The sequence below is a fragment of the Mercenaria mercenaria genome, chromosome 1 (assembly GCF_021730395.1).
Source record: "Mercenaria mercenaria strain notata chromosome 1, MADL_Memer_1, whole genome shotgun sequence".
Taxonomy (NCBI): Eukaryota; Metazoa; Mollusca; class Bivalvia; order Venerida; family Veneridae; genus Mercenaria; species Mercenaria mercenaria.
Genome location: NC_069361.1, coordinates 37,706,493 through 37,730,216, shown reverse-complemented (window position 1 = coordinate 37,730,216; position 23,724 = coordinate 37,706,493). Strand labels below are relative to the sequence as shown.

Genomic DNA, 23,724 nt, shown 5'->3' with positions numbered 1-23,724 from the left:
ATATTCAGTTTGTTAATGAGTGATACAATGCACACTATGCATGTGTTATAAAATTATATGAAACTTTTGAGAAGCCGACAGTTCAAAATGCGCTAGAAAAATATGCATGCATTCCACCCCTGTAAATCACCGCCAAAGATCTTCACTGACTCCTCTGGGGTGAGATTGGATGGATAGACCCAAATAAGATGCAAAGATAAGTTCACAGATCTTAAAGCTGTTGTTGAAAGGTTCCATTATATTAATGGTAGGATTTCTACTGTCATTGTTCTATGGTTATTATAATAAAAGATTCTTTTTAGACACTAAACAAAAAGCTTAAATTGACTTTGTCAGTTTCTACCATATCTGCCAACATTATCATCATTATTTCAGACATTTCTGTAACAGAATTTGATTATAATTGTAAGGATTGGCTTACTAATTGACCAAATGTCAGCTTCTTTTGTACTGCATATCTTCTTTGGGATTCTTGAGCAAAATAATTATGTTTGGTACATTCACACTTCTGTTAGTGTAATACTGGGCCAGTTTTCAACAGCATCCCAAATAATGAAACAGCATTTCCAGTAATTAAACTAGTTGACACGAGTTTTCAACAGCATTCTAAATAATCAGACTGGTTAATCCCTTTTTTCATCAGCATTCCAAATCATCAGGCTGGTTAACACCATTTTTCAACAGCATTCCATTTATGTTAAGTGATCAGTTATCTTTTGATTGTTAATGGCTTTGATTTGCCCCACAAGTAAGTTAAACCTTCCCTGAATTAATTAAAAGTTTAGGATCAGTGACTGACAACTTAAGTCTTTTGTCAAATCCTTTTCAAGAACATTCATGTTGCCACTGGGTGTAACTAGTGACATCAGATTCAGTACCCGTTCACTCACAAAGAATTTGGGTTCATTTTTAAAATTATTTCATACATGTTGTCTGTAACAGATCTACAAGAAGATTTACTGAAAACAGTATCTAAGCAATTTTTCCACATCTTCAACATTCCCCTGTTCGTGGAAACCATCAATTTGAGATTACAAATTACTTTCATCCCCAAAGAGTGTTCAGCTATATAATTAATTCTGGTAATGTGTCTTGGTTTTACTGAAATGTATCATTATTAGAAAGTGTCTGATACTGATGACGTTTTCGAGGGTGGATTAGAAAAATGGTGTTACACATAGAAATTAGAAACAGCTTTTTAGGTGTTTTAGTTAAAGGCTTGATCATCCATCCCAAGTTACTTCTGTATTCCAGTAGGGAGTTGTATTGTATATTTTTTATGTATTGTGGTGCTCTGTGTACAGTTGTGTGCAAAAAAAGGTTCTGGAAACATGGAAACTGAAATTGAACCATTAAAACAAATTGATAGAAATACTGCACATATATATAAAAAAAAAATTATTAAGACTAAAATATCATAAGTAACATATGACTCACAAATAGAGGACATTGTATAAGAGCCTTTCCTTACTGAATTTACTAACAAGTTAAATAAAAAAAATATAATGACTCTGCTTAGCATTTCATCTTCTTTTTAGCTCACCTGAGCAATGCTTAGGTGAGCTTTTCTGATCGCTCGATGTCCGGCGTCTGTCTGTCGTCCGTCAACATTTAGCTTGTGTATGCGATAGAGGCTGTATTTTTCAACTGATCTTCATGAAGTTTGGTCAGAATGATAACCTTGATGAAATCTAGGCCGAGTTTGAAAATGGGTCATCTCGGGTCAAAAACTAGGTCACTAGGTCAAATCAAAGAAAAACCTTGTGTATGCGATAGAGGCTGTATTTTTCAGTTGATCTTCATGAATTTTTGTCAGAATGATTACTTTGATGAAATCTAGGCCGAGTTCGAAAATGGGTCATCTAGGGTCAAAAACTAGGTCACTAGGTCAAATCAAAGAAAAACCTTGTTTATGCGATAGAGGCTGTATTTTTCAACTGATCTTCATGAAATTTGGTCAGAATGATAACCTTGATAAAATCTAGGCCAAGTTAGAAAATGGGTCATCTGGGGTCAAAAACTAGGTCACTAGGTCAAATCAAAGAAAAACCTTGTGTGTGCGATAGAAGCTGTATTTTTCAATTGATGTTCATGAATTTTGATCAGAATGATTACCTTGATGAAATCTAGGCCAAGTTCGAAAATGGGTCATCTGGGGTCAAAAACTAGGTCACTAGGTCAGATCAAAGAAAAACCGTGTGTATGCGATAGAGGCTGTATTTTTCAATTGATCTTCATGAAATTTGGTCAGAATGATTGCCTTGATGAAATCTAGGCCAGTTACGAATATGGGTCATCTGGGGTCAAAAACTAGGACACAAGGTCAAATCAAAGAAAACCCTTGTGTATGCAATAGGGGCTGCATTTTACACCGGATCTTCATGAAATTTGATCAGAATGTTTGTCTGGATAAAATCTAGGGTGAGTTTGAATATGGGTCATCTAGGGTCAAAAACTAGGTCACTCGGTCAAATTAAAGAAAAACCTTGTGTACGCAATAGGGGCTGCATTTTACTCTGGATATACATACAATTTAGTCAGAATGATTGCCTTAATGAAATCTAGGTCAAGTTAGAATATGGGTCATCTGTGGTTAAAAACTAGGTCACTAGGTCAAATAAAAAAAACTCTTGTGTATGCGATAGAGACTGTATTTTTCAATTGATCTTCATGAAATTTGGTCAGAATGATAGCCTTGATGAAATTAAGGTCAATTTTGAATACGGGTCATCTGGGATCAAAAACTAGGTCGCTAGGACAAATCAAAGAAAAAGTTTTTGTATGCGATAGAGGCTGTATTTTTCAATTGAGGTTCATGAAAGTTAGCCAGAATGATTGCCTTGATCAAATCTAGGCCATGTTTGAATATAGGTTACCTAGGCTTAAAAACTAGGTCGTTGTGTTAAATTGAAGAAAATACTTGTTTACACTTCAAGAGACATTTTTGGTCTAATCTTAATGAAAATTGGTCAGAATATTTGTTTCCATGAAATAACTATGTCAAACATGGTAACACTGTTATGGTGTGTTTAGGTGAGCGACCTAGGGCCATCTTGGCCCTCTTGTTACTAGGTCAGTTTGATAAAGTCAGTGGTATTCCTCTGACAACATGTAAGCTTTTACAGCTGAATCATTGAAATTGTATCTTTCTGTAACTTTCACAGATCAAGTCAATTCAACCAACATTGTCTATAAGTTTTGGAAACATCATATCACTAGTGTAATAGCAAAATTGTGTAAATAATTGTCTTTATGTCACTACCACCAAGTCAAACTGTGATGATGTAAAATAAGATAATTATATTATAGTATAGTTATTAAACTTACTGAGAATGAATAATTTTATGGCGAGCCATCTACACACTTGTTGCAATCTAGATATGTCAGATATAAAGCTGTTAGATATTGTAAGGCAGTGACTCTTGACCTTTGTTGATGATAGGCTATTAGAGACTTTCACTGGTATTAGTCTTTCGTAGTGGTGGGTCTGTACTGAAAACAGAATAAACAACTTTTATGCTGTTGAACTTTAAGAACAACTGGTGTGCCATTAAGTCTGCTAGTAAACACTAGAAATGAAAGGTTGTATGATAAGATGAGACAGAAGTTCCTGTAGATTATGTCAGTTAGAGTATTGTGGACTGAGCTCTCCTGTTGGTCATCTGTCAATGTCAGCGATGGGGAAAATATCAATGCATAGAATCACATTAGGGCATAGACATTTATATGGCAGTATTTAATACAGTGAAACACCACATGCTGGAACACAAGGGCTGACGTGAGCAATTCATGTAGTCCCTTGCTGTATAACTTATAATCTTTACCAAACCCCTGGATTGTTTGAGCTTTTTGCTCATTGTCTTGCAAGTTTTAGCAATAGGGGTTTTTGTCGAGTCTGCTTGTGGAAGGGAAGACATAGTTGTCCAAATGGCTGTTCGGTGTATGTGCGTCCCTGCGTGCATGCGTCCGTCCGGATTTGTTTGTCCGGACCATAACTGACATGGGTGGAGCAATCTCATTTATATTTGGCATGAATGTTAACGTCAATGAGATGGAGTGTCATGCGCAAACCGCAGGTTCCTATCTTAAAGGTCAAGGTCACACTTGGAGGTCAAAGGTTAAATTCAATAATGACTTTGTCCGGAGCATTTCTTCTTCATGCATGGAGGGATTTTGATGTAACTTGGCACAAATGTTCACAACCATGTGACAGAGTGTCTTGCGCAAGAACCAGGACCCTAGGTCTAAGGTCAAGGTCACACTTAGAGGTCAAAGGTCAGATACAAGAATGACTTTGTCCGGAGCATTTCTTTTTCATGCATGGAGGGATTTTGATGTAACTTGGCACAATTGTACACCATCACGAGACGGAGTGCCATGTGCAAGAACCTAGAATTACTTCCCTATGTTGTTACTATAAATAGCTTATATTGTAACTTTTTTATTATTGGGCGTAGGGAAAAATCAAGACCACTTTTCTGTAGTACAATATGCATGTTACATCCAATTTTGAGGTGTATTTTGACCTATCTCTACTTGTAAGGATTTTTGTGTGGACTTAGATTTTTTTTAAAGATTTACTTCCTTTTGTTGTTACTATAAATAACTTATATTGTAACTTTTTGCAATCATTTTTCATTTGGCATAAATGTTTGCCGCAGTGAGACAGGGTGTCATGTACAACTCCTAGTCCTTTGGACAGCTGGCGGGCTCAACATGTTGCCCATGAGCATCTAGTATTTAATATCAGACTGTTTTAGAGGTTATGATGAAAACTGAAAAAAACTAAAAATGACCAAGGTCTTGCCAGATGTAGCATCTGATTTTTCTTATTAAGGAAACTAGTGAATAATTAAAAAAAGATGTTTGAGCTGCATGCACATATTTTGTATTGGCAATTTACTTGGAATAACATTCTCAGATAATTATGCTTAACTTTATATCTTGGTCACATGATCAGATCAAATTTTCTCAAGTAGAAACTTCAGATAGAAATTGTTCCAAGAATCTATAATTTAAATAAGGCTAGTTCTCTTCTGTAACATATATTTCAATTATTGAAAGTATAAGGTTGATAGAAGGAAATGTTTGTGGGAAAATGGTTCTAAGGAATGCTCTAGAGACATAAAACTTCAACACTTGATCAAATAGAAGAAAAGATAAGTAGTATCATTTTTAAATTTTCTGAAGGTCAAAGGTCATCATTGTTTGTTTATCTTTGCAGGAGCAGTAACAGGCCATATTTGACAGATGAAACCATGATTAATTTTTGTAATGAGGTAAGATTATTTTGTTTAGTTTAGTTTATACTGATTTATTTTAGCTTGATTGTGATGAAAGGAACCACTCTTGAGTCCGTCCACTGCCTGGAAAAGCCAGTACAGTGGTTTCATACGAGGAGTGGTCATGACCTCAAAGGGGCTTGAGCCCACGACCGACAGGTTGACTGGCCGACACCTTAACCACTAGACCACTGCCACTTTCTTTATTGGGTTTTTACATTTTTTCTTAACAATGCGTGCAGTTAACATAACTATGCAGTGTTAGTGAATTTTGACTAGTCAACACCACAGTGCAGAAACTTGGTAAGTGCTTCTTTATTTCAGTGCACTTACCCACTTTCTGCGCTGAAGTGACAACTTGTTCTCAAACAAGTAACTGACAACTAACTCTCATAGACAATCACTTCAGACAGTGTCTTGTTACCTCCTGTAAAATTGTCAAAGAAAAAATTTGCCTCACCATGATATTCTCTTTGCTACCTTTGGATTCATAGTCTGGTACTTGACCTACTAAGCTGACATAGAAAAATCTGTCCTGTTAGAGTGATTCACATTGCCACAAAGATTATGCCATTGTTTTTTTTGAAAATAAGAAAGATCTCTCAGGTGTTGCATTGTTTAGATGGCGGCAATGGTTATGATAAAATAAAAAGAGTTGAGAACACTACTTGTTTAAGGAAAACAGTGTCTGCCAAAATATTGACTTATACCAGAAAAAGTAATAAAAACAACAAGAAGGAATTGGCAGATAGTGCCTCTGGGAGTTCAGCATATATGCTACTGAGTCTGATTTTATGGCATTGAAGTTGTACCTCCTGAAAATTTTCACATATTTATGAAGTTAAAGGCAAATAAAAGATCGAGATTAAAATACAGTTATGAAGAAAAAAAGTAATATTAGGGAGGGATTTAGCAGAAAAAAGACCGATTTGTTAAAATTGAATCATAAAAAGCTATAAAATATTTAAAGTACAAAGAAGGTGTTAAAAATGACAAGGAGGAGATTTTTTCACATTTTATAGGCAAAAAAACCAGACAACTTCCAAACACTGCCATTTGACTGTTATTGACTGCAGTTCACTGAAGGCTCCACTCTAATAGGTCTTTCATGATCCCCTGATGGAGAAAGATTATATCCGTTGCTTTCATCTTTTTATTCCTAAATAAGTCTTGACAGCTTGTTTTGAAGAAATCTTTAGGGAAATCAGACCAAAAAAATATAAAACCAAAGTTTTCAGTAAAGATAAGAATTTTTATCTGTTACAATAGCAGTTATATAAGACACATGAGAATTTTTTTTTGAAAATTTAATTATGGAAGACACAGTTTTTAGAACTCATAGGTTGTGTAAAATATAAAATTGTTTTATCACTGTAAATCTTGCTTCTGCTTTCTGTTAAGCAAACAAGAAAATAAAAAAAAATAAAAACTAAATTTTGAAGTGGCAAATAATAGTGTTTGAGATTTCAAGATGTGTCCCAGTATGCTTGTGCGTAGAACCCCAGTATATGTGAGCCTATGTACAGAAAATATACCTATATGTTTACATGTATTTATATGTTTACATGTATGCCCATGTGCAGAAAACCCCTATATGTTTACATGTATGTCTGTGTGCAGAAAACCCCTATGTCACATGGGTTGGCCAATCAGAGTCTCTATTTTAAACCTATGCTGTTGCTCATTGCAAATGACCTGAAATGTATTTTTCATTTCCAATCATCAAGTGAGGTACAATAATTCTTTGTTAATAAAACCATAAAAAGATTTTTATTGAAAATGAAGTGGTGATTCCAGGGGAAGAAGATACTCTTGGCCATATCATTAATCTTTCTATATAAAGCATGTTGTAAAATACAGATTAGTTATGACGTTAAAATCTGTTTGACGTAGATGATTATAAAATGACATTTTTCGCAAGAGAAAAAGGTGGATTAAATGACATCAGAAGTTATTTCAGATCAGAAAAGCCAGTGATGACGTAGATATTAGTCTCTGGGGAAAACAAGTTTGCCTGTAGAAGATATTTAGGTCTGTGTGAAATTATTATAAAGATTGCCTGTTGCAGATATTACAATGTATGGGGAATGATTAAAATGTAAACCTTTTGCAGGTATTATAGTTTGCAGAGAATGATTAAAAAGTTAGCCTGTTGTATATATTATAGTCTATGGAGAGTGACTGAAAATTTGGGGTTGTGCAGGTACTGTGAAATCATTTTTATTTGTGTAGGACGAATTTTTGCGTATTTCGCGCCAGGACTGATGCGCGAATTTAAGACCGCGCTATTATTATTTTTTATTATATTTTTCATTGCTATAATTGAAAATGCGCTAATTAAAGCCCGCGAAACAGTCCTTCCTCACGTTTACGTGAAATTTCATGTCAGCGAATTTAAATGATTTCACAGTATAACATTCTGTGGGGATGATTAAAATGTATGCCTTGTGCAGATATAACAGCCTGTTGGGAATGATTAAAAGTTAGCCGGTTGATTCTCTGCTTGATTAAGAACTGAAATAGTTCATGTATCAAGTCAAGAAGAACCATTGCTAAAATTTGCTATTAAACCCAGTAAAGCATAAAGAACTTTCTCCAGTTTGAACATTAACTAGCATTTCTGTTCTTCATGCAGTTGCAGGAACAGGTTGTGGGTGTGATTTGCATTGCACATGTTTTTACAGATTGATATTACTTATTTTACAGAAACAAAGAGATCCACGATTAAATGAAATCCTATTCCCAGAATACAACAGAAAAAGTGTCACAAAAATAATACAGACGTATGAATTAGATTCAGAATATAGGAACAAAAGTAAGTATGGGAGAACTATTTTTTGTCCAATCCTGCCTCAAAGTGTTAGCAGACTCAATTTGAAGCTCATTAATTTTAATCACTGTCAAGTTTCATTTCGAAAGTAGTACCTGAGGCACACTTTGCTTGAATTATAACTGAAAGATTTGTGGGAAGGATTGCACTTATGTCAAGTAGACTTCTGCAGGTGTGCGGAAATAAAGTAAATGGAATCTCCTAAAGGCAAAGTTTTGAGGAAATTTCATTTGTTGGTAAATTGTGAGGCATAAGTGAGAATAAAATGATTTATTGAATTCTAGAAAGATTCTTTGAATTCAGAGCTCTTGGTAAGAATTTCAGTCAAAGGGTATTTTTATGGCCTCGAAGGTGGGCATATTAAAATCGCACTGTCTGTCCATTCATCCCTGTAAATTCTTCTCCGGGCTTTAACTCTGCCATCCGTAAAGGGATTTTGAAATTACTTGGCATAAATGTTCACTACACTGAGGCAACTTGTCATGTGCAAGACCCAGACCCCTAGCTCCGAGGTCAAGGTCACAGAGGTCGAAGGTTAACAGGGTCTGTTTCTTGTCCGGTCCATAACTCTGCCATCCATGAAGGGATTTTGAAATAACATGGCATAATTTTTTACCATAATGAGACAATATGTTATGCGCAAGACCCAGATCCCTAACTTCAAAGTCAAGGTCACACTTCGAAGTCAACGATTAACAGGGTCTGTTCCGAATCTGGTTCATAACTCTGCCATTCATCAAGGGATTTTGAAATTACTTGGCATAAAATGTTCCCCATAAGGAGACAACATGTCATGTGCAAGATCCAGGCCCCTATCTCCAAGGTCAAGGTCACACTTGGAGGTTAAAGGTTAACATGATCTGTTTCTTGTCCAGTCCGTAAAGCTGCCATCCATTAAGGGATTTTAAAGTTACTTGGCATAAATGTTCCCTATAATGAGATGACCTGTCTTGCATAAGACCGAGGCCCCTAGCTCTAAGGTCAAGGTCACACTTACAAGTCAAAGGTTAACATGGTCTGTTTCTTGTCTGGTCCATAACTCTGTCATTTATCAAGGGATTTTAAAATAATTTGACACAAATGTTAATCATATTGAGAAGTAATATTGCCCTTATGACCCAGGTTTCTCAGGTCAAGATCAAGGTCACAAAATGATTCATACATAAGCTATTCTGGGATATTTTGCACCGACAACAGTAGCATTCTTGGGCATGCTTCGGGGACATCTGCCGCTAATAGTGACAGCTCTTGTTCTATAAATAACTTCTACACTGTTACTTGCCATACTACAGCCATTGGGGGTCGAAATGTGACATACACCCTTAGTATCATCCCATGCTGGATATTTTAAAACACTTGACACAGTAATTACAAAAGAAGTTGTTTATGTATAACACTGTTCTTTTTGCTTTCGAAATCGGTGCCATTCTTACTGATGCACTTGATTGGATAAGGGATGCACTTGGTGTAATAAAAAAAAGTGATATGCAATTTGATCAAATCTAATATGAATTCAGTGTGTATGGGTATGCATTGCTCTGATTTTCAATGGCTCTTTTGGGCAAATTCTAAAATGGATTAAGTTATCTTGAGCTGTTTGATAACTTTTTTCATAGCATTTAAGTTTTTTACAAATGCAAAGGACATTGCTGTTTATAATAAAGATTTTGGCATGTACATATTGAGATATGACCTGTTAGAATATTAAAGTACTGTAAAATTTCTTTTTTGCTATGACAAATGAAATTTGAAATGCTCTTTCAAAAGTGTTTATTAAGGTAAGTAAATTTGAGGCCATTTCCGCACATTGATCTTGTGTAGGGCTTGGAGTCGGACTTTTTATTGCAATGAAGCCATTTTGTTGGTATGCAGAAGATCATTGGTTTTACTGGCATTTCTGAATTGATGACTTAAGTAGAAACATTGGGTCTTTCTCCAAAAAAGCTAAAAAATCATATGACCTGAAGTGTGTGTTTGTTTTTTAGGTTACAGTGAAAGCTTCTGGAATATGCAGTAAGGGATTGTTTTAAGTAACTATTAACACCATACTGTATTATATAGGACTGTTTCATATTTTGTCAGATTGGTTAAGTTTAGACGGGTTTTGTCGGTATCTGATGTCAGATGACAACGCTCCAGTATTTCTCGATCGGTTGGATATATATCAGGATATGGAGCAGCCATTGTCTCATTACTACATCAACTCTTCCCACAATACATATCTGACGGGACGACAGTTTGGCGGGCGCTCATCAGTGGAGATGTACAGACAGGTCCTGCTAGCAGGTTGCCGGTACGTTGTAACATATTTCTGTAGAAGAGTAGGCTTTCATTGCACAGAAATGTTTTGGGTTGATGCCGTTTGGTATTGAAAAATAATGACAGGAATGTGTAACATTGAAATGAACAAGATTACAAAACTCACTCTGATAATTAGTTAAAACTGATATCATATATTGTATCTGTATTTAGTAATTTATGACCGACTTACTGTATTTGCTGCAAATTTGTTGGCAGTATTAAAATTTTGCTTATTTTTTCCAATAACAGGAGAAGCAATGCAGAATTTTTCTTATTAGTAAAAGAACACTCGGCTACTAAGGGAAATATGAGGTTCCATCTATAATTCTATTTCCTGGCTTCATTGTGAGTTGTGTGTGTATGAAGCTGAGATCAGTTTTGCTAAATGTGGACTTGTCACATGCAACAGGAAGTTGTTTGACACGATGTTCATTTTGTATTGTACATTTTAAGCTTGGATAAGCAATATTTATGAAAGAAACAGTGATCAGTAAAAGACACAGGGTTTTTTCTTGCTGTTTTGGGAACATAGCCTGTACCTGCAAAATTGGGAATTTTGACGCGTAAATGTTCCAAATTGGGAATTATTTAGTCCCATAGGATATAGTAAGGATGTGTTTAAGCACTTTCTCATACACTTGTTTCACATTGTACAACCTCTTTAACATACTTCCATTACAAAATTGTTCATAATTTGGTCAATGTTTGTCCAATTTTGATGAAATTTTTTTCTGAATGTAGATTGGGAATTTTTGCACTCATTTTGGGAAAAATACATACTTTTTGGCATTGGGAATATAGCCGAATAACGGCTATAAAAACGGCCAAAAAAAAACCCCCTGAGACATGATGTCATGCTCATTATTCAGGCCCATCAGCTCAAAGGGGCATGTTTCACTGTAAATGTCTTTCATTTCCTATCTTGTCTGAGCTGGAATTTTGACATTTAGCAATGAAGTTATGTTGCACAAACATTTGCCTGTGGGGGATAAGATTCTGTTAACAATCTTACATTTCCTTTAACCTTCGTCTCCTGATTTAAAAGCAGGTTAGATTGTATATCGCTCTTGAGACGCCAAACTGACAGTATTGATGCTGATATCACTGCCCTGTAGATTTGTGGCCAAGAAAAAATTCTTTCTGTCAAATAAACTACACTCCTACACATTTTATCACCAAATGGTGTTCTGTCTGTTGTGAGCATGAGAACGACATTTTCATATGCCAATCAGTATCAAGATTGTTTTATTACCCTCCACTGAAGGCTTAAGGGATATTGTTTTGGCATTATCAGTCTGGCTGTTTGTCTGTCCATCCAAAACTGAATTTTTTTTTTATAATTCAAAAAGTATTTTTAGCTACAATTACCAAACCTCACATAGTTATTAAATATGTCTGCCCCCCCCCCCCCCCCCCCCCCACTCTGGGGGAGACATATTGTTTTTGTCCTGTCCGTCCGTCCGTATGTCACACTTCATTTCCGAGCAATAACTGGAGAACCATTTGACCTAGAACCTTCAAACTTCATAGGGTTGTAGGGCTGCTGGAATAGACGACCCCTATTGTTTTTATATAACTAGAGAACCACATGACCCAGAATGTTGAAACTTCATAGGATGATTGATCATGAAGAATAGATGACCCCTATTGATTTTGGGGTCACTCCATCAAAGGTCAAGGTCACAGGGGCCTGAACATTGAAAACCATTTCCGATCAATAACTAGAGAACCACTTGACCCAGAATGTTGAAACTTCATAGGATGATTGGTCATAAAGAGTAGATGACCCGTATTGATTTTGGGGTCACTCCGTCAAAGGTCAAGGTCACAGGGGCCTGAACCTTGAAAACCATTTCCAATCAATAACTAGAGAACCACTTGACCCAGAATGTTGAAACTTCATAGGATGATTGGTCATGAAGAGTAGATGACCGCTATCGATTTTGGGTTCACTCCGTCAAAGATCAAGGTCACAGGGGCCTGAACATTGAAAACCATTTCCGATCAATAACTGGAGAACCACTTGACCCAGAATGTTGAAACTTCATAGGATGGTTGTTCATGAAGAGTAGATGACCCCTATTGATTTTGGGGTCACTCCATCAAAGATCAAGGTCACGGGCCCGAACATTGAAAACCATTTCCAATCAATAACTAGAGAACCACTTGACCCAGAATGTTGAAACTTCATAGGATGATTACATGCAAAGTAGATGACCCCTATCGATTTTGGGGTCACTCCGTTAAAGGTCAAGGTCACAGGGGCCTGAACATTGAAAACCATTTCTGGTCAGTAACTTGAGAACCACTTGACCCAGAATGTTGAAACTTAATAGGATGATTGATTATGTAGAGTAGATGACCCCTAACGATTTTGGGTTCACTCTGTTAAAGGTCAAGGTCACAGGGGCCCGAACATTGAAAACCATTTCCGGTCAGTAACTTGAGAACCACTTGACCCAGAATGATGAAACTTCATAGGATGATTGGTCATGTAGAGTAGATGACCCCTAACGATTTTGGGATCACTCTGTTAAAGGTCAAGGTCACAGGGGCCTGAACTTTGAAAACCATTTCCAATCAATAACTTGAGAACCTCTCGACTCAGAATGTTGAAACTTCATAGGATGATTGTTCATGCAGAGTAAATGACCCCTATTGTTTTTGGGGTCACTCCGTTAAAGGTCAAGGTCACAGGAGCCTGAACATTGATAACCAGTTCTGATCAATAACTTGAGAACCACTTGACCCAGAATGTTGAAACTTCATAGCATGATTGAACATGCAGAGTAGATGACCCCTATTGATTTTGGGGTCAGTCTATTAAAGGTCAAGGTCACAGTGGCCTGTTCATGTAAAATCATTTTTTGGAAATAACTTGAGAACCACTTGACCTAGAATGTTGAAACTTAATAGGATGATTGGACATGCAGAGTAGATCACAGGAGCCTGAACAGTGACTTGAGAACAACTAGGCCAAGAGTGTTGAAATTTAGCGGGATGACTGGACATGCCAAGTAGCTGATCCCTATTGCTGCCATCATCAGTGTCTCTTTGACTTTCGCTCCTGACCCCTATTGACTTCTTGCCTATAGGACTTTGCATTGGGGGAGACATACGCTTTTTTACAAAAGCATTTTCTAGTTAGCCCGCTCCTTTTCTTCACATATAGTATTTACACCCCCCCCCCCCCCCCCCCCCCCCCCCACACACACACTTGACCCAGTAAAGCAGGGTTTTTCCGCTTGATTTGGTAGCGGAAAAAATAATTCAGAAAGTGTTTTAGCTAGAACTACCAAACCTCAGTTATTAATGCGTCACATGTAGTATTATCCCCCACGGCCTAGTTAAAGCAGGTTTATGCCCCTTGATTTGGTAAAAAATGGTTATAATTCAAAAAGTGTTTTAGTTATAATCACATGACATCACATAATTATTAGTAAGCTCACCCCCTTGATCCAGTACAGGAAAGTTTTCCCTCTGATTTGGTGAAAAATAGGAATTGTTTGACTGTATCTAAGTAACCTGTTGATGGCTCTTCATGAAACTGTACAAATGTAGATTGCTATGGAATGGTGATGCATATGTTACTTTTGTTAGGATCACTTCAGTTGTTGCCCTTTAATTGTTTAACAGTCAATAAATTTCCATGCAAGAAAGAAATCTATTGATCTTCATGAAGTTTTAACAAACAGAGATCAATATAGGGCAATGGTGCATGCACATCAGTCATCCGGATCTCTTCAGTTACTGCAGAGTTATTGCCCTTTGATTGTTTTAAAATTGATTAATTCTCATAGAACAAAGTAACCCAAAGATGGATCTTCATGAAACTAAATACAAATATAGATCACATTAGTGCAGAGGTTATCTTGTTTTATCAGACTTCTCTTCCAGACAGCAGACCTTTAAAGGACATTGACATAATCCTAGCTGGAATCTTGAAGTGACAGACAGGAAATCATAGACATCTGACACGCTCTGACCTGTCTTAATTTTAGTCTACTGTATGTATAGGTTATAGATCATTTATTGAACTTCTATTGCAATTAAGTTTGCCGAAACGGAGCGTAGTGTAGTGAAGGCAAAACTTAATGCATTTAGAAGTTCAATAAGTGATCTATAACCGGCTTATAGTTTAACGCCCCATTTCAGGTCAAAACTGCAAAAAGTTCTCTCTGAAGTAAACTAACCATGCCTTCTGTTAATTCATTGGCTAGTCTTATCTTCACTCATGGTGGAGAAGTACATGTTTACTACAACTTTATACAAGGTCATTTTAGTGCCAACCTTTAGCAAAACAGCGGTTGATCCAGTGCTGATTTTAATTTAGTTTATATCATAAATACATCAGTCTTATCGAGTACTTTGTGGAACACGATCTTATATTCTTATTCAATGGAAATATGATATGCAGGTTTAACTCGTAATGATGTAACAGTACAAGTCAAGCAACTACATGTATAAATAAAACAAGACAAAGTAGAATTTAAGTGTACCCTGGTTTATTTTTAGACCAGTAGAGGTAGTGAAAGATACAGAAAGGTCAAACTTGATCTATGAAAGTACAGCTTGCATTAAAATATTTGAGCCGCGCCAGACGTCTGGTCAGGATCTATGCTGTTCGCTTTCAAAGCCTATTGTAATTAGAGAAACTGTTAATAAGCGAACAGCATGGATCCTGACCACACTGTGCGGATGCGCAGGCTGGTCTAGATCCATGCTGATCGCAAACCCACTATGTTGGTTTTCACATGGCACAGCTCATTTATCTACTTGGTCCGTTTATTAGATCTACATAGACACATTGCTTGTATGCAGTCCATGCTTTGGTAATTGCTCCGTCTCCTAGAATGTGGGAAATCCATAATAGGCGGAACAATGAATACTCATTAATTTTGAACTACTTCATGATTAAGTGGATCAGATTCTTCAGTTTTGAAACAATATGAAAATAAGTTGGTTACTTTTTTTGAAAATCCCTCGCTTGTCATTGGATAAAAACGATGGTTGAACTATAAGTACTGAAAGTGTTCCTTGGCAGTACAAGATGAATGAAAGTTAAAATGACCTTTGTCTGGATGCGTAATCAGACTGTATACCTTTCAAGGAGATTCACATAATAAAGAGCATAAATCATATATATGTTGGATTGTGGAGCATTAGCTTGAATTGTAAAATATCTGTCTGAAATATATCAGTCTTATATCCTGTCTCTTGTTTGTCCAGAAATGATTCTCAACAGTATAAACAGAAAATCAAAAGATTATTTTTTTTTTAAAAAGGAACATTGTGCACAACTCTGTTATGGCAAAAATTTTGTTTTGTAGATTTTGTTTAAAAACTGGTTAATGTTACCAGGGGACCAGTTTAGGGGACTATAAGATTGAGCTTTTCCATCCATCAGTCATTCTGTCCATCAGAACACACTTTCTTACCATGTCCACAACTCTGTCATCCATTAAGGGATTATTATTATTTGGCACATATGTTCCCCATAATGAGATGACATGTCATATGCAAAGCCCAGACCCCTAGTTCAGATGTCAAGGTCAAACTTGGAGCTCAAAGGTCAATGAAGATTTTTCCTATTTGGTTTATAACTCATTTTAGGTAAGTTCAGATTGAGAAATATTGTCAGCAATCTTGAGGTATACTAAGGTTTTTATAAAGATCTAGTCTGAGATTGTATTTAGGGCTGTTGGGTTAAGGTCAAATTTTATAAATCTAATTGCCATGTAAAAAATATAATGTACCAGACAAAAGACCTGTAAACAACATTGACGTATTGAACCTAAGTCGTTCATAAGTAACAGGTGAGAGATTACAGGACATTGACATAAGCATATGTCTTGAAGAAAACAGGCACAAAATTTCAAAACTTCTGCCATGCCAATTGATCAGTCTGTGTTGTAAACTTTGTTGTTCCAAAATGTTTGCCAGAATGAAAATCGACATAAGTTCAGAAGTGTAAAAGGAATGATGCTGTGTTCAAGTGTGTGCAATATCTTTTCATGTAAAAAAATTTGAATGAACATTTGAAAAATGCAACCACATATGCAATGGATTTGTTATTGCCTATGATAAAATGTCCATGTGTTGAATTCTGTCTTATCAATACCAACTGTATGCACTTGTGATGAAACCACAACTGGATTGATGCAATGTAAATTATGATTATAGAATAGTATACACATGTTTGATAAGATTTTGTGTAGACAGTGGGCAAACTAAAAAAAGAGTTTATTTAGTTATGCTTTTCTTGTCCAGACAAACAAAAACAATGAGAATTTCAAAAGCATTTCATAAATTAACTGACAGTGTGCCATACTACAGGTCCCCCTTACTTATGTAAAATATTTTGTTGGTATACAATTTTCTGCAGAAAATTCCTTTCAGAAAGAGTAACATAGGACATGTTATTTAAGTGTACCAAATAACTTCACTTTTCAGTTGTGTGAAAAAAGTGTGTAGGGGTTTTCTATATGTAAGTGTATATGAAATTTCAACCACACTATTCATGTATTTATATAATTTATTATGTATTATATGTTAATTTTACCAGGTGTGTAGAGCTGGACTGTTGGGATGGTAGGAATGAAGACCAGGAGCCCATTATCACACATGGAAAGGCAATGTGTACTGATATCCTCTTCAGAGTAAGTGCACTTTATTGTGTAGGATGAAGTGACTACAGTTGAGGGTATAGATATAAGTCTTGCCCAATGATATTGCATTTCCGGCACGAATTAAATGACAGGTCCAGTCCATCATAATAAATTGTATTCGTAAATATCACATTATTTTGGAGGATAGTACATTGCGAGGGGTGAATGCAAAAATGTTCTAAGTGCTTCTTTATTTAAATGCTCTTAGAACTCTTTCGCATTCACCCCTCGATTGTATCAAGGCTTCAATTTACTTGTGCAATGTTGTTATAATCAATCTTGAAATAAACGCGGATTGGCTACAAGAAATAGTGTTAAGAATTCCAGTGACATTGAGTATGAAGTAACTTCCCAGTTCCCCAGCCAACTGAATGGTTTGTGTTTGAAAGCTTGCATTTTCCTGGAATACGAAACTTCACCATAGTGTTTCCTTGGTAACTGGTAAATATAAAATTGTAAAACTAGGCTAGGCATTGATCATGCACCGAAAAATTGGGTGATTAAGCCCTCTACCACAAAACTCGTTAGTTTCATGCATGTTGAAATACAGTGTGGAGTTTAAATGAAAATTTAATTGTTCTGAATAATTGAAATTGCTAATTGTTTGTTAATTGTTGCAAATTAGCTTTCATTTTGCTTGTTGTGCTCAAGAGATTTCTAAGTGAAGATTTACCAGCCCATCAACTAATTGAATATTGTTCTTTAAGTAAATAATCGGTGCCTTTGTTTTATTTGTTAGCAGATTTACAATGGTTCTGACTCATATGTGCAGGAATTGAACCACAAGCAAACTGAACAATGAACCATGGTAAATTTGATCATAAAGCACAAAAAGGCATGGTTTATTTTCATTATTACATGCTCAATAAAACATGATAAAATTATGCTTTACCCAGTTTATCCAGACTATCTGAGTAGTAATGAACTAGACTTTATGTTGCTATTTGATACAAAATGTTGACTGACTTGTCTTAATGCCAATCATTGTTTATTGCAGAATATACAATGCTTGACTTTTTTCCATGTTTAACTGACAAAAGGTTGAGCCATGTTAGACCCTTTCTTCATGTTCAGACCTCAGGATGTAGTTGTTGTAATCAAGAATTAAAGAAATATTACCCTCCTAGGTGTTAAAGCTCACCTAAGCCAACAGGTGAACTATCCTAATTAAGTGCCACCTAAGACAAGAGATGAAGCATATAATCATCTGTCACCCAACAGGTGATTTGTATAATCATCTGCCACAGCAGATTTTATAATCAGAAATTTATAATCATCTGCTACCTAAAGACAACAGAATGATCTATTGATCTATATAATCACCTGCCACAAAAGCAAACAAATGATCTGTGTAATCATCTGTCACCGAAGCCAACAGATAACCTGCATAATCATCTGCCAGCTAGTAAGCCAGTGATAAACTGTATATTCATCTGTCATCAAAGCCAACAGTTGATATGTATAATCATCTGTCACTAAAGCAAACAGATAAGCTATTCAAATCACCCATTATCCATTGTCATATGGACAGGACAGCACTCCTAGTTGTCATGGGATGCAGCAGATCTTTCAGGTTATATATTTATAAGAGAATGAGTTCCATTCATAAAATGACCCAAATCTGTTCTCCTTCCCAGTTTATTGACAAAGTGGGACTCTATAAATTGTCTGGAACTCTGCTGAATGGCAGATTTGTTGTGGGAGGTTTGTCACAGGCAAAGCCAAGTGTTTGAAGAGTGAGGTGTTAAATCAATCTACAAGAAGCTTATGGGATTAGATGTGGGAGGGTTCTTATGCCAGGCTGGGAATGGAGGTTCTTCTAAAAAAAAAAAATCAGAAATGTCTTTCAAGCAATACAAAAAAAGCCAGTTGACAATGCACTTCATAAAACTCCAGCATATTTGCAAGCATAACAAACTGAGCATAAACAAAATGGCATGAAAAAGAAACTTCATTCACATGAAAAATTTCTGTGTTTTCAAAATTGTTACAGACATTATAGTGTAAATGTTGTATATTTCAGGATGTTATACAAGCCATTCAAGAAACTGCATTTGTCACCTCAGAGTATCCTGTCATTTTATCATTTGAAAATCATTGTAGGTAAGTGCAGTATTGATTGTATCAGATTTGATATACTGACAAGTGACAGACTGTGATTAACTGCACACAAATTACAAACTTTAAAATCTTTAGGGGTCTCTGTGGCTGAGTGGTTATGGTCACTGACTTCAAATTACTTGCCCCTCACCAATGTGGGTTTGAGCCTCACTCTGGGCGTTGAATTCTTCATGTGAGGAAGCCATCCAGCTGGCTTACGGAAGGTTGGTGGTTCTACCAAGGTTCCCGCCTGTGATGAAATAATGCACGGAGGGGCACTGGGGGTCTTCTTCCACCATTAAAGCTGTAAAGTCGCCGTATGACCTATAATTGTGTTGGTGCGCCGTTAAAGCTAACAAAAAATAATAATATAAAATCTTTGTTATATGTATATTAGGAAATTTGGATATGTGTACTTAGTAAAAGATGTTGTTTTTATATTTTCAGCAAGTTTCAGCAATACAAAATGTCCAAGTACTGTGAAGAGATCCTTGGTGATTTACTGCTTAAACAACCTCTACCTGAAAATGGCGTAAGTTGCTCCTTGGTGATTTACTAGAACAGCCTTTACTTGATATTTCTATAAATTGCTTCTTGCGGATTTAGTGCATACACAACCTCTACCTGAAAATTCTGCAAGTTGCTCCTTGATGATTGACTAAACATATACCTAAAAATTCTATAAATTGCTTCATGGTGATTTACTGCATACACAGTCTATACCTGAACATTTTGAAAGTTGCTTCTTAGTGAGTTACTGCTTAAAAAACTTAAAGAACAAACGGCATCTGCCTGAAAATTCAGTAAGATTTACAGTGCATAAAATATATAAAGGCTCGACAAATCCACTCGCCTGCATGAAAGTATGAATAGAAATCAGCTCAAGGAAGGTGGAACTTGCTGTAGTACTTGTCATGCAGGATAATTTTTGACCAGAAATATAATAAATCTAATGAAAATAGAGTGAGCAGAAGTCAGGATATTAAAGTGATTTAAACAGAATTTGATATTTTGTCTGCAACTCTTTAACCTATCCTGTTATTATAGTTATTATAAGGAATGATGATTGCAATAGATAGATGCTCCATAGTCCATGTATAGATTCCTATAAGATTCTTTCACTGGTTATAGGTGCAGATGGAAATTTCCGGCCTCGAGAGTAACTGTTTAGGCGGTAACGAGGTTCCTACCGAGTTACCGCCTAAACAGTTACCCGAGAGCCGGATATTCCCATCTGCACCTATAACCAGTGACAGAATCTTTTTCTTGCATACCGATATCAAGATATAATAATAAAAATAAATTCAGTCGAACGGCTTTCTTTTTAGAACTATTTCTTATAGTAGCGTATTTTAACAAAGCGCGGGAAATCAACGTCCGTAAACAGGAAAGACGTCATGGCGTTACAAAGACAAATAACAATGTTTAGTTCCGGTTTTATTTTATCAGTTCCAGCGTAACGTTATGAATTTTTGATAAAATAACGTGTTTTGAATGGAGAAATATACTATCAGGTACAAAGAGGAACTGTCAAGGTATTGGATTTTATTCCGTTTTTCGAAATAAAATATAAATAACTACATAAATCTTCTTCATATATGTAGTTCGTAATACGTCATTTAAAGCACGGGAGTCATCTTATACCCCGGGGTGTAAGATGGATTTTTCCAGCACCGGTAAAAATACCGGAAATCCCCGTCTGGTATGCAAGAAAGTACCGTAAAAACAAATATATTACGCAGTTTATTTGGATTTTTTGTTTTATTTTCTCAAAAGGGTGCGTAATATACACCAAGGTAAAGCTTCAAACATTTTTTCCCAGCTTGAAAACCCGAAAATATCGGTGAAAATCCGACAGTTTTGTCAACTGTCACGTGTTTACATTTTTGGCCATGCTTTTTTAACCTCCTCTTGAAGAGCGTTTTATTGGGTAGGTCTAAAAACACGTACGGAACCGAACCTCTGATGATATATGGTAATGTTGGTTTTGATTGCGAGTTTAAATTTTTGTATTAAATTTTGTAAATTTAATTAATAAATATGCACTGGATAATGTGTCAGTTTAATAATTAGGCAAAATACAAAATTTCGCAGTTCCGGGTTGTAGGTGTTTGATCATTAAAATCATTGTCTTTCAAGGATGCTCAAATAAATTGCAATTGAAACAGATTGTTTGTTATTTCTTTATTTCCAGCCAATTATTACTGATCACTACAGCCGCTCGTATATTGGCAAACAAACATGCCAATTAACCGCGATTTTCTCATTTGATGTGCCCATAATTATGAGTAGTTTGTTCGCACGTCTGTTATTGTTAAAGCGTACTAAGGTGTTGACAGCTTGAGAAAGTTCTCAAATACTTTAGAAAGAATTTGTCTCTGATATTTTCACTGTTGTCTATAACCTATTATGCAGCAATTGCTATTTTCACGAGAAATCGTGATATATTCGAGTTTTTATGGTATTTTACATTTTCATTAGCCTTTAAAATAGACTCTGTGGATAAAAATTGTTTTTCTTAAGTAAATTGCTGGAGGGGTACAAATTGCACGAGGATAAGTGAAACTTCTAGGCAGCTCGTCCTGCAGGACAAATTACTTTCTAAGAACTTTTTAAGCCCTCACTGAGATTTTATTTATTCTGTCTGAAGCCATATTTAAAAAAATTAGTAGAATTGAATCATTAATATTCCTATAAGCAGTACTGCATGTTCGGTCATAGCTATAGATGGACAGAAAAAGAAATATCTGGGGTCATTGGTCCCAAACGATGCTTATATTTACAGACTACCATTACATTGTTGCGAACAGTTGAAAATGACATTTAACAGTCATGTAAAGCATACAAGCAAAGTTCTCTTTTTTGGAACAGTTTGGGACTTAACATACTGTATAATTAAAATATGGTGTTATCGTTTCAGCTTGAGCCTGGTACTGTATTACCCTCGCCAAATCAGTTGAAACGAAAAATTCTTATCAAGAACAAAAGATTAAAACCGGAGGTAGAAAAACGTAAGTCTTGTTTTCACTTTTAGCTACATTACAGCAGTGGAATATGCTTAAACTTTGATTATGTTATTAATTGCCATGATCTTGGGGCAATATTTGATAAGATGTAGATAAACAGAAAGGCCTTACAGGAACTGGCAGAAAATAATTGTACATAGTATGTATATTTTTGGAAATTAGATATCTATATACAATATTCAAAATAATTCCTTCATTCACAGAATAACCTATTTGGCAGTGGATATGAACTCACTGAATTACCTGTTAATATTGTTCACAATGAAATTACAAACCTTGAAGAAATGCTGATTAGAGAATAAAAAAATTATCTTTAGACAACAGATTATGAACAGTTTATACCCCAAAAAAGAATTTTCTTTTCCAGGTCAGATGGAATTATTTTTGAAAGGTCAAGACGCAATTAACGATGATCTTCCTGGTGAGGACCCGGAGGTGGTGGCTGAGGCAATTGATGGGGAGGCCGGGCCTTTAAATGGTTTGTATTCTGTCTCACTTCAGTAAATATATAGAATTCTGTGCACATTTTATTTCCAAACTTTTAGTAGGATTTGCTTTAATTTTAATATTTACTTATTAAAAACTCCTAATTCTCTGGTAGTTTGGAAGTAACGCGTGGTAGTAAATATGTAGAATTTTTATCGTACACGTTTAGAATATATTTCTACATTTTTTTCTTTTATTCAACTTCCACATTTTTTTCTTAAAGCCATTTTCTAAAAATGCATGTTTATTTTTATGCATAAATTGTTGTTTTTTTTTAAACCTTGAAAAATCGTCCCAGATTCATTTTTTAAAACTTTTTTTTCATTTTGTGAAAAAATCTGTGTTTGCTTGTCTTTCACTGTTGACAACAACTGTTTCTGTATATATATATATATACTGTGAGGTTATGCATATGGTCATGTTATGATTAGGCTTGAATGAGACTGCATTTTGTAAGTTTTGTGGTCATGAGACGTGAAGTGTTTTACATATGCTTGAACTGTTGTGGGGCCTTTGCAACTGCTCTCCTGGTTAGAGTTATTTTTAGAAACAGTTCATAGAGTTGACTTAACAAATGTTATTATTAATTGTTTGAGCCCTTAAAACTGTTCGATTTACATTCACAAGTATTTCGGGGAAAGAAATCAGAATGTTCTGTCCTAAAAGATAAAGGTTATATCCTTCTACCTGGCAGGGTTGCCAACAACCATGACAAGTTGGGGAATTTTGAAAAAAATCAGTGAAAATGAGAAAGTTATGAGCATTTAAATATTTGATCAAAATGGTGGCCATTTTGTTTCCATGGTGTCAAAAACAAAATGGTGGATTTATTAAATTTCTAGATACATATTTGAAATGCATTTACTTATATCTGTGAAATAATTTCTCTACTTTTTCCAGCTACAATTTACCATGTTTTATATCTTACACTAAAGAAACATATAAAATTATTCTTTTTAAATGTTATTTGCTAGATGAAGAATTCAGCAGTGTTTGAATGATGTCATAACCTTACTTAAATGGTTGCCTCC

At 35.6% G+C, this 23,724-nt stretch overlaps 1 protein-coding gene across 4 annotated transcripts in view; it reads left to right on the top strand.

Annotated features, from left to right (window-relative positions):
* The window catches only part of LOC123523369 (1-phosphatidylinositol 4,5-bisphosphate phosphodiesterase beta-4-like), a 227,829-nt gene that overhangs the window by 127,512 nt on the left and 76,593 nt on the right, over window positions 1–23,724 (top strand). For all 4 annotated transcript variants that reach the window (XM_053544704.1, XM_053544711.1, XM_053544720.1 and 1 more), the window contains exons 10-17: window positions 5,225–5,279; window positions 7,989–8,097; window positions 10,195–10,405; window positions 16,979–17,072; window positions 19,105–19,184; window positions 19,629–19,713; window positions 22,102–22,192; window positions 22,575–22,685. In XM_053544704.1, the coding sequence (XP_053400679.1) occupies window positions 5,225–5,279; window positions 7,989–8,097; window positions 10,195–10,405; window positions 16,979–17,072; window positions 19,105–19,184; window positions 19,629–19,713; window positions 22,102–22,192; window positions 22,575–22,685 (836 nt within the window). The remainder of the gene's footprint in view (window positions 1–5,224; window positions 5,280–7,988; window positions 8,098–10,194; window positions 10,406–16,978; window positions 17,073–19,104; window positions 19,185–19,628; window positions 19,714–22,101; window positions 22,193–22,574; window positions 22,686–23,724) is intronic.